An 11770-nucleotide genomic window follows, 5' to 3' on the forward strand; every position below is an offset into this window, starting at 1 on the left:
TATACACACACACACACTTTTTAATATTCAGTAAATTTTATTATATATTTTAATAAAGATTTTCTCAAAACTTTCGTCTCTCTCTTTCTCTCTCTTTTTGTCTCTCTCTCTCTTTTTTTGTCACTCACTCACTCTCTCACTCTCTCTCACTCACTCTCTCTCTCTCTCTCCATTCCTCTTTTCAATCTACATGCTCTTCAGTGGGATGAGTGGTTTGGGGGGTTCAGTTTGGGGATCCAGTCTCTCAGCATCAGGAATGACGACAAATTAAACAAATCCACAAACACTTTGTAGCGATCGCTGTGGAACAGACACACAGAGTGATCATCTTCATCATCATCATCATCATGATGTTAATAAACACATTAAATAAAAAAAATATTCAGTGACATCATGCTGTCATTTTTAACACACTTTAAGTATACAGCATGAGACTGAACACACACACACACACATCATTAAAAAGCATATCATTAAAATGTAAACACACATACTGCTGATGTTGTGCTGACTCTGTACCTGATGGTGGGACGGAGGTAATGATACCCTGAAGAATCTCCTGTTCCTCTTTTCCTGCCAATCATCCGGTGCACTAAACACACGTGACTGAAACACAACCACCAATCAACAAGAGTTAGTGTGAGGGGTGTGGTTAGTGTAATGGGTGGAGTTATTGTTTGGGGAGGGGTTAGTGTAATTGGTGGAGTTATTGTGTTATGGGCAGAGGGGTTAGTGTTAGAGTTATGACTGGTAGATATAGTTAATTTATTGTAACCCGTAAGCTCCACCTACATCTCCATTTGGTCATGAGTGTGTCGAAGTCCATCAGTAAGGTGAGAAGCTGGAACGGAATCTGGAACTGAGGTTCTTCTCTGAAAAACCAACCAGAACCGTTTAACTTTCAGACTAAAAAAACAGAGAATACTTCATTTGTTTTAAAATAAAATAATCCTTTATTCATCTCACAAGTTAAAGCTCTTTATCTAGAACAGAGCTGCAGGTCACATGACACAATAGCATCTTTATATAATTAGCGAATTATCTTGACAGTGTGAAGTTGTTTGTGAACACAAATCAATCACGTGTGTGTTACCTGTAGAAATAGATCATCAGCGCTCCCTGTAGGGCTTTATACGACAACCTTCTGTCACCTACACACACGCAGCAGTAGATCTGCCTGTACTGAGCAGTACTGTGTGATGAACTGTAATGAATCAGTTACACTTTGCTCAGTGTGGAGTGTGTGAGTACCTTTACACAACAGCTGGTGGTGTTTCTTCTCATCAAACAATCTTGTAAACATCTCACTCTGCTTCATCATGTTCTCCACAAGCCCCACCTCCAGCTCTGACTCCGCCTTGTTCTAATCACAACATTAAATATATTAACAGTTTTATTCTTGCTAGTATTTGTTACAACTAAACATCACATCATTCTAAGAGCTGAGGAACCGAGGAATTGAGGAACCGAGGAACACACCTCCATTTTCTCCTTCTGCCTCCTGAGACCTTCAGAAACGTTCACTCTGAGTTTCCCCCAGAAGTTAAACCCATCCTCTTCCAGACCCGGAGTTCTCTCCAGCCAAGTCTACACACACACATGTTCGCACATCATCACACAACACTGATACACACATTACTGTCTGGAATTGTGTAATGCGCTCGATATTACAGTGTGTAGTTGTGTTCCTGTGCTAGTCCCATCAGTATAGGTCTTTGCCCATTGTTGTATAGAGTTGTATGTAGTTTTGGGTTTGTTCTCTCTTGTGTTTAGATTTGTGTAGTTGTATATAACTGGTTGTAGTTGTGTGTGTGTTGGTGTACAGTTGTGTACCTGCAGCAGTCCCAGCAGTGTGTGTTATCTCCTGAGAGGTGGGGAATGTAGTTGTGTATAATTGTGTGTAGTTCTGTAAAGGTGTGTGTAGTTGTTATTAACTGTGTGCAGGTGTTGTGTACCTGCACCAGTCCCAGCAGTGTGTGCTCTCTCTCTGAGTTGTGTAGCAGTTCCAGCTCTGTGTGTGTGTAGTTCTCTCTCTGCTGTTTTCTGTTACACAAAACTCTCTGATCATCACAAAGTCCCAGTTTAATCTCCAACAAGCAGAACCCCTCAGGTGTGTAGAATTACCCCTCCAGGTGAGTACATTTACCTAACCCCTCAGGTGTGTAGAATTACCCCTCCAGGTGAGTACATTTACCTAACCCCTCAGGTGTGTAGAATTGCCCCTCAGGTGTATACAATTACCCCTCCAGGTCAGTACACTTAAGCCTAGTTCACACTACAGGATTTTAAGCCCGATTTGCAAATTAACGAGCTGGCCGACAGATCAGTCTGTGATCGTGGGAAAATCAGTGGGTGATCAGCGCTCGGCAAATCTTTGTGTGAGCTACTCCACGACGCATCAAAGAGGCTCGCTGACACGTCGCAGACACCTCGCAGACAAAATCCAGATATCTGGCATGTTAAATATCTGAGACGGTCGGCCGACTCGACATCACGTGGTGTCAATTGTAGCTACGACCTCCAGCCAATGAGAGAGCAAGTCAACAGAGTTGAGGTCACTGGAAGAAAAGCAGCAGCAGCAACATGGCTTCAAAAAATAGTGTGGACACAACATTTATTTTAATAAATTAACATTTATTTAGAGTGAGACTCCTGCCGACGTCCATTTTCAAAACAAACCTCTACCGAAAGTCTTGCGTCATTTCCGGATCCACCTGGCGCGTGTGTTTTCATGACAAAATGTGGTTTGGGGACGGCGTTGAGGCATTGGGTGACGAGTTGTTGTCAGATGGTGTGGTGTGCGACGCCCTCTTGTGGATCATTTACGAAGCGTCGCATAGTGTGAACACCACAAGGACAAAAAGACATACAGTGAAGTCATGTAGTCTGAACAGAAAAGCGATCTGCCTATGGTTAAAGCCTTGTAGTGTGACCAGGCCTTTACCTAACCACTCAGGTCTGTACAATTACCTCTCCAGGTGAGTACATTTACCTAATCCCTCAGGTGTGTAGAATTACCCCTCAGGTGTGTACAATTAACCTTCCAGGTGAGTACAGTTACCCCTCTAGGTGAGTACAATTACCTAACACCCCCCCCCCACACACACACACAAGTGAGTACACTTAGCTAACCACTCAGGTGTGTGCAGTTACCCCTCCAAGTGAGTACACTTACCTAAACCCCCTCAGGTGTGTACACTTACCTAACCCCCCTCAGGTGAGTACAATTACCTAACCCCCCTCAGGTGTGTACAATTACCTAACCCCCCTCAGGTGTGTACACTTACCTAACCCCCCTCAGATGTGTACACTTACTCCCCCAGGTATGTATACCGGTGCGTATTAGGATGAGTGCATTAGTATAAACCCGGTGGATTCGCATGTTCACCTTCATCACATTCCGGCTCTCACACACCTGACCACACACTCCCACAGTCAGTGATGAAGTTCAACCATCTCATTAATATTCATCAGCTGATTTACATCAAACTGGGCATTTATGTGTGTGTGTGTTTGAGTGTGTGTGTGTGTGTGTGTGTGTGAGAGTGTGTGAGTATGTGTGAGTGTGTGTATGAACGTGTGTGTGTGTGTGTAATTCCTCTGATACATAATGTAGTGTGCTAACAGTGTGCTTCGGTTGCTAAGCAACATCACAGGAGGAGATCAGTGTGTGTTGTGGACAGAACAACAATTAAAGTGTAACGTGTTTAAGTGTTTTAAGCCTGCTGCGTCCGGTGTGTGTGTGCGTGTGTGATAGCTTGTGTACACTGGAGTGAAATGTGGTTTCTCCAGGATCTTCATGCAGCACAGTTATCCATGACTCCTGCTTTCAAAAACATCAGTCTCCATCCTGACCAAACACAAGAAGAATTCAAATTGCAGAATCCTGGGTTCGAACAGGCAGGGGCCTTTCTGTGTGCAATTTGCATGTTCTCCCCGTGCCTGCGTGGGTTTACTCCGGGTACTCCGGTTTCCTCCCACAATCCAAAAACATGTACATTAGGTTGATTGGTAATTCTAAATTGCCCATAGGAATGAGTGTGTGTGGTTGTCTGTCTATATGTGGCCCTGGTGACCTGTCCAGGGTGTACCCCTGCCTTTCACCCGCTGAGTGAGTGCGCTGGGATAGGCTCCAGCAGACCCCTGTGACCATAATTAGGAATAAAAGTGGGTATAGACAATGGATGGATGGATTTGTCATGTGCAAATGTTCAGAGTGGTTGGTTTTGATGTGTTCCAATACGTGTGAAGGAAACATAGCAAGTCCAATCAGTTGAATCCTATGTGGAGTCCTGGTTGAGAGACCGTATGGCCTGCAGGAAGAAGCTTCTCCTCAGTCTCAGAAGCTTCTCTCTGTGTTGGCCTTCAGGGAGCGGAAGTGCTTTCCTGATCTCAACAGAGAGAAAAGTCCATTGTTGGGGTGGCTCAGGTCCTTCACGATCTTCCTGGTCTTGGTCCAGCACCGCTTGTTGTAGATTGAGTGCAGGTCAGGGAGCTTGGTATGGATGATGTGCTTAGCTGATCGCACCACCCTCTGAAGAGCTAGTCTGTCCTGCATGGTGCTGTTCCCGAACCAGGTTGCGATGGTGGTAGAGATGGTGGCTCAGGTGGTAAAGATGCTGCAAGGCCTTTTTCACCACGGTGTTGATGTGACAGGACCATGACAGGTCCTGCGTAATGTGAACACCGAGGTATCTGAAGCTGTCCACTCTCTCCACTGGGCTCTCATCGATCACGGGGGTCTGGTAGTTCCTCTCCTGCTTTGTGCTGAAGTCCATTATCAGTTCCTTAGTTTTGCTGACGGTAAGGTGGAGGTTGTTCCTCTGGCACCAGTTCTCCAGATTCCTAATCTCCTCTAGGTAGGCCGTCTCATTGTTGTCAGATATCAGTCCGACCACAACGGTGTCGTCAGCAAACTTGATGATTGTGGAGGAGTTGGTAGTAGTCATACATGTACAATGAGTGCAGCAGGGGGCTCAGAACACAACCCTGGGGGGCTCCAGTGCTGAGGGTGAGGGAGGCTGAGACATGTCTGCCCATCCTTACTGCCTGTAGTCTGCCAGTTAGGAAATTGGAGATCCACTGACAAAAAGATGGGGTGCTCCCAGGTGCTCTAGCTTGGTGGTGAGTGTGAAGGGGATTATAGTGTTAAATGCTGAACTATAGTCGACAAACAGCATTCTAACATAATTCCCCTTTTTAGTGTCCAGGTGAGTGTAGTGGATCCAGTGTGCCAGGTAGTGAAGAGATGATGCTGCTCCAAGCACTACTGAGGTCAGGGCTACAGGGCGGTAGTCATTGAGGGAAGCAGGATGGGTTTTCTTTGGAACAGGAACAATGATGGACTCTTTAAAGCATGTGGGGATTACCAACTGGGTTAAGGAGAGGTTGAATATTTCTGTGAACACGGGTGCTAGCTGGTCAGCACAGTCTCTGAGGACTCGACCTGAGATTCCGTCTGGTCCTGCTGCTTTCCTGGTGTTCACTCTCCTGAAGGCTGTCCTCACATCATGCTCGGAGATGATGAACGCGTTTCCAGTGTTGGCATTCTCTTCCTGTCTGCAGCCATTAGCATTAACTTTAGCATTAGCATCGTTAGCTGCAGCCTCGAAGTGAGCGTAGAAGGTATTCAGCTCAGAGACCCGTCCGAATTTGTCATACCGGATGTTGGTGCTTTATAGTCTGTTATTGTCCTTAGTCCCTGCCACAGGTTCCTAGAGTCACTCTGTTGGAGCTGTGACTCTGGTTTCCTCCCATAGCACTGCTTCACCTCCTTTACCGCTTTCCAAACGTTGTATGACACAGCCTTCATATGAGTCCATGTCACCCGACACAAGTCCCGCGTTATAGGCAGCGATGCGAGATCTCAGAACATCGCGGATGGTCTTATCCACCCACGGCTTCTGATTGGGAAATGTTCTGATGGTTGTTTTTTGCACAGTATCATCCGCTAGTTTCCCAATGAATCCCACAACCGCTTGATCAGAGCTGCGCCGGAACATGTCCCAATTTGTGTCATTGAGTGCATCCTGTAGAGCGGCCACCGATTGGTCCGTCCAGCTCATGACCTCCCTCTAAGCCGAAACTTCCTGCTTGAGCTTTTGTTTATATTTTGGCATGAGGAAGATGGCGGTGTGGTCAGGTTTCCCAATTGGGGGGCAATATTGTGCCTTGTAGCCATCTTTGATTGTTGTGTAACAATGGTCAAGTGTCCTTTCACCCCTGGTGGCTCAAGTGGTTAAGGCTCTGGGTCGTTGACCAGAAGATTGGGTGTTCAAGCCCCAGCACCGCCAAGTTGCCACTGTTGGGCCCTTGAGCAAGGTCCTTACCCCTCTCTGCTCCAGGGGCGCTGTATCATGGCTGACCTTGTGCTCTGACCCCGACCTCCAAAGATGGCATATGCAAAGAAAGTATTTCACTGTGCTGTAATGTATTGTTGACAAATAAAGACTATTTCTTTTCTTTTTTTTCTGATGTACTGATAAAAGTTCGGTTTGAGGTTGGCGCTGTTAAAGTCCCCCACCACAATGAGCAGGGTCCCGGTGTTGTATCTGATGCTGAGCTTCATACAGCTTGCATAAAGCAGTGTCCATGTCCGCCTGAGGTGGAATATAAACGGCGCTGACCGATGTAAATCCAGAGGAAGGTAAAAAGGACGACATTTGATAGTCAATAGTTCCAGGTTGGGTGTGCAGGAGCGTGTGAGAGGAACAATGCTCGCGCTGTTGCACCAGCTGCTGTTCACCATTAAACACACACCGCCTCCCCTTGACTTCCCTGATTCCAGTGTTCTGTCCATGCGGTGAACCGAGAAGAACTCGGCCAGCTGGATGGCATGGTCGGGCACCGCCGGGTTCAGCCATGTCTTGGTGAAGCAGAGGAGATTGCAGTCCCGAATGTCTCTCTGGAACTTTACCCTGGCCCTGAGGTCATTGAGTTTGTTTTCCAGCGACTGGACATTGGCGAGCAGGATGCTAGGCAGAGGCATGCGGTGTGCACGGGCTCTCATCCTGTTCCTGATGCCGGCTTGTTTCCCCCGGAGCCACTGCTTCGGGTCACATCCTTTGTTCTCCCTCAGGATCTCACTTCACCAGCTTGGATACAGGGTTAAAAACATCGAATTGTGAGTACATTGTATACCAAAGAAGGTGAAGAAGAAGGAGAGGGAGATGGTGAAGAAGAAAGAGAAGAAAAAGAAGGTGAAGCAGAGTGAGAAGGTGAAGAAGAAAGAGAACAAGGAGAAGGTGAAGAAGAAAGAGAACAAGGAGGAGGTGAAGAAGAAGGAGAAGAAGGAGGAGGTGAAGGAGAAGGAGAAGAAGGAGGAGGTGAAGGAGAAGGAGAAGAAGGAGGAGGTGAAGGAGAAGGAGAAGAAGGAGGAGGTGAAGGAGAAAGAGAACAAGGAGGAGGTGAAGGGGAAGGAGAACAAGGAGGAGGTGAAGGGGAAGGAGAACAAGGAGGAGGTGAAGGGGAAGGAGAACAAGGAGGAGGTGAAGGGGAAGGAGAACAAGGAGGAGGTGAAGGGGAAGAAGGAGAAGGGGAAGAAGGAGAAGGAGAATTAGACCTGTAGAGTGTTGTAGATGTAGTGTGTGTGATTGTCCTGAAGGTGGCAGAATTGTGCTGTTGTATTTCATACATGTCAAAGGTTTTTTTTGTTGTTGTTATTGTAATAAATCTGACTGAAGGACAGTCACATGTCCACTGAGGAACATCTCCCTGATGGAGTCGAGCTCCCAGAGGATCTGCTTAAACCACAGCTCATACACTGCAACACATATGGCACAAGACCACTGTAATATGCATGCACACACACACACACACACACACACACACACACAGCCTCACAAAACACTTATTGTAAACATGGCCATTTAAACACATACCCATTATTTTGTGTGTGTATATATGTGTGTATCACTCTTTAAATGTATTTCTTCAGCACTACATGACTCATCCTGGTGTGTGTGTGTGTGTGTGTGTATGTATCACTCATCCTGGTGTGTGTGTGTGTGTGTGTGTATGTATCACTCATCCTGGTGTGTGTGTGTGTGTGTGTGTATCACTCACGCTGGTGTGTGTGTGTGTGTGTATCGCTCACCCTGGTGTGTGTGTGTGTGTGTGTGTGTGTATCACTCACCCTGGTGTGTGTGTGTGTGTGTGTATCACTCATCCTGGTGTGTGTGTGTGTGTATCGCTCACCCTGGTGTGTGTGTGTGTGTGTGTATGTATCACTCATCCTGGTGTGTGTGTATGTATCACTCATCCTGGTGTGTGTGTGTGTATCACTCATCCTGGTGTGTGTGTGTGTATCGCTCACCCTGGTGTGTGTGTGTGTGTGTGTATCACTCACCCTGGTGTGTGTGTGTGTGTGTGTGTGTGTATCACTCACCCTGGTGTGTGTGTGTGTGTGTGTGTATCACTCATCCTGGTGTGTGTATCACTCACCCTGGTGTGTGTGTGTGTGTATCACTCACCCTGGTGTGTGTGTGTGTATCACTCACCCTGGTGTGTGTGTGTGTGTGTGTGTGTATCACTTACCCTGGTGTGTGTGTGTGTGTATCACTCACCCTGGTATGTGTGTGTGTGTGTGTGTGTATCACTCACCCTGGTGTGTGTGTGTGTGTGTGTGTGTATCACTCACCCTGGTGTGTGTGTGTGTGTGTATCACTCATCCTGGTGTGTGTATCACTCACCCTGGTGTGTGTGTGTGTGTATCACTCACCCTGGTGTGTGTGTGTGTGTGTGTGTGTGTATCACTCACCCTGGTGTGTGTGTGTGTGTGTGTGTATCACTCATCCTGGTGTGTGTATCACTCACCCTGGTGTGTGTGTGTGTGTATATCACTCACCCTGGTATGTGTGTGTGTGTGTGTGTGTGTATCACTCACCCTGGTGTGTGTGTGTGTGTGTATCACTCATCCTGGTGTGTGTATCACTCACCCTGGTGTGTGTGTGTGTGTATCACTCACCCTGGTGTGTGTGTGTGTGTGTATCACTCATCCTGGTGTGTGTATCACTCACCCTGGTGTGTGTGTGTGTGTGTGTGTATCACTCACCCTGGTGTGTGTGTGTGTGTGTATCACTCATCCTGGTGTGTGTATCACTCACCCTGGTATGTGTGTGTGTGTGTGTGTGTATCACTCACCCTGGTGTGTGTGTGTGTGTGTGTGTGTGTGTGTATCACTTACCCTGGTGTGTGTGTGTGTGTATCACTCACCCTGGTATGTGTGTGTGTGTGTGTATCACTCACCCTGGTGTGTGTGTGTGTGTGTGTATCACTCACCCTGGTGTGTGTGTGTGTGTGTATCACTCATCCTGGTGTGTGTAACACACACACACACACCAGGGTGAGTGAATCACTCACCCTGGTGTGTGTGTGTGTGTGTGTATCACTCACCCTGGTGTGTGTGTGTGTGTGTATCACTCATCCTGGTGTGTGTATCACTCACCCTGGTGTGTGTGTGTGTGTATATCACTCACCCTGGTATGTGTGTGTGTGTGTGTGTGTGTGTGTATCACTCACCCTGGTGTGTGTGTGTGTGTGTATCACTTACCCTGGTGTGTGTGTGTGTGTATCACTCACCCTGGTATGTGTGTGTGTGTGTGTGTGTGTGTGTGTGTATCACTCACCCTGGTGTGTGTGTGTGTATCACTCACCCTGGTATGTGTGTGTGTGTGTGTGTGTGTGTATCACTTACCCTGGTGTGTGATGATGAATAAATGCTCATCATGGATTCTGTTACTGTTTAATTCACTCTGAAGTGTCTGAGAGGAGAAGAGTTTATCCAGCTGATGAATCTCACACACACACACAATGGTGGACACAATATTATCACTGGAGGTGGTGAGACTTTAATAATTCATGTATAACTTTTTATTGAAATTTGTTTCACTCTGAGATGAATAAATGTTTTAACATCTGGAAATGATCATGATATTAAGTTATCATGAACTTTAAAATCTACATTTATTCTATGCTTATTCTATCTATATATTTATTCTATTACATGACCACACTCTCACTATAACACCGCCCATCATACTGACCACACCCTCACCATAGCTCCACCCATCACACTGACCACACCCTCATCATAACCCCACCCATCACACTGACCACACCCTTACCATAACTCCACCCATCACACTGACTACATCCTCACCATAACTCCACCCATACACTGACATCATCTTACTTTGAACTAAAAACAGCCGTGTGTGTGTGTTTACCTGCAGATAATCTCTGTAACTGATGCTGCCTTTGCTGGATTTCTTCACTGCGTCCTCATCTTCCTCCTCTTCCTCCTTCAGCTCCTCTTCACTCGACCTGTTTATTCATCAGAGATGAAAAGAGTCACAGGTTTGATGTATGGAGTTTTTGTATAGAAGGAAATTGTACATTTAGAGTAGGGATTTTTCACATTTTAAATGAAAATATTTATTATAAATTAAATCCCTCAGAACAGTGTGAATATTTAAACTTAACACTTCCTTCATTTATGAGAAAGTTGATGTGAACTTCAAAACAAAGACAAGACAAAAAGAGCAAACAATAAATCTGTGATTAAACAATCATAAATATTACTGTTAGTTTATATATTAAAGTAAAGAAAATAATAATTATCATTATTTTCTTTTCTTCTTATTTTTTTATTTAATTGGGTTTTTTTACTTTAAAATACAAATTTTAAACATGCAGATATTATTATTATTATTATTATTATTATTATTATTATTATTATTATTGTAGATGTTTTTAAATGTTTTAACAGACATTTTTTTAAACTGCACTTTAATTAGAATTTGTATTTATATTTTGCATTTAATATTTTTGCAGAAAAACCATGATGATTTTGAAGAGAAATCCTCTGCAGGAATACTGACCGGTGTTTAGTGCTGAAGTCTGGACATCCACTCATGATGGTGTGGAGAATTCCTCAGCTTCTGCTGCTGAAGATCTCACAAGCGTTTCATTTTTAATCTCCTACAGTTGGAAACCATACAGCTGAGGTCACATGCAGACACACACACACACACACACACACACATACATACACACACTCACACACATACACACACACACAAACACACCTATACACACACTCACAAACACACAAATACACACACATACACACACACACTTCATTTATAAAGTATAGTTGTGATTTTCAGAACATATGCAAAAGAAATTTTACATTTTCATGAGTTTAATTCAGCCTCATCTACATAAAACATTCAGAGATTCTCAGGCTTCATATTTAACAAAGATTTTAATGAAATTTAAAAAACAAAATTGATTCAAATGAAGAAACAAACAGAATCATATCATCAATGTTTGAATGTTTTAGGAGATTATTACTGTGGTGTTAACGTGAGAGTATCAGTGTGGTGGTGCTGGAGATGCTGCTCCCGATCCGGACTGACTGAGGTCTCCCAGTCAGGAAATCCAGGATCCAGTTGCAGAGAGAGGTGTTCAGGCCCAGGAGAGTCAGCTTCTCAATCAGCTGCTGAGGGATGATTGTGTTGAATGCTGAACTGAAATCTATGAACAGCATTCATACATATGAGTCCTTACAGTCCAGGTGTGTGAGGGCCAGATGGAGGGTTGTGGTGATGGCGTCGTCCGTGGAACGGTTAGGACGAAACACAAACTGCAAGGGGTCCAGTGAGGGTGGTAGCTGTGACTTGATGTGCCTCATGACGAGCCTCTCGAAGCATTTCATCACGATTGGTGTGAGTGCAACGGGACGATAGTCATTGAGGCAGGAAACCGT

General features: G+C 45.2%; 1 protein-coding gene across 1 annotated transcript; it reads right to left on the reverse strand.

Moving 5' to 3' along the window:
- Positions 1–106: 106 nt before the first annotated feature.
- tdo2a (tryptophan 2,3-dioxygenase a) lies at positions 107–10915 on the reverse strand. Its single transcript, XM_058397360.1, has 12 exons — positions 10881–10915; positions 10227–10323; positions 9695–9785; positions 7692–7762; positions 3368–3415; positions 1956–2105; positions 1480–1587; positions 1252–1363; positions 1094–1151; positions 789–872; positions 520–606; positions 107–300 (listed from the first exon to the last, which is right to left on the reverse strand). Exons 1-12 carry the CDS (start codon positions 10913–10915, stop codon positions 198–200), a joined length of 1044 nt encoding a protein of 347 aa, XP_058253343.1. The 3' UTR covers positions 107–197.
- Positions 10916–11770: the final 855 nt, after the last annotated feature.

The sequence above is a fragment of the Hemibagrus wyckioides genome, linkage group LG08, assembly GCF_019097595.1.
Source record: "Hemibagrus wyckioides isolate EC202008001 linkage group LG08, SWU_Hwy_1.0, whole genome shotgun sequence".
NCBI lineage: Eukaryota > Metazoa > Chordata > Actinopteri > Siluriformes > Bagridae > Hemibagrus > Hemibagrus wyckioides.

Coding starts and splice junctions, on each gene's coding strand:
- tdo2a (XM_058397360.1), bottom strand. CDS start 10,915: ATGAGTGGATGTCCAGACTTCAGCACTAAACACCG. Junction 1,364..1,479: donor GGCAGAAGGAGAAAATGGAG/GTGTGTTCCTCG, acceptor TGTTGTGATTAG/AACAAGGCGGAGTCAGAGCT. Junction 873..1,093: donor CTGATGATCTATTTCTACAG/GTAACACACACG, acceptor TTGGTTTTTCAG/AGAAGAACCTCAGTTCCAGA.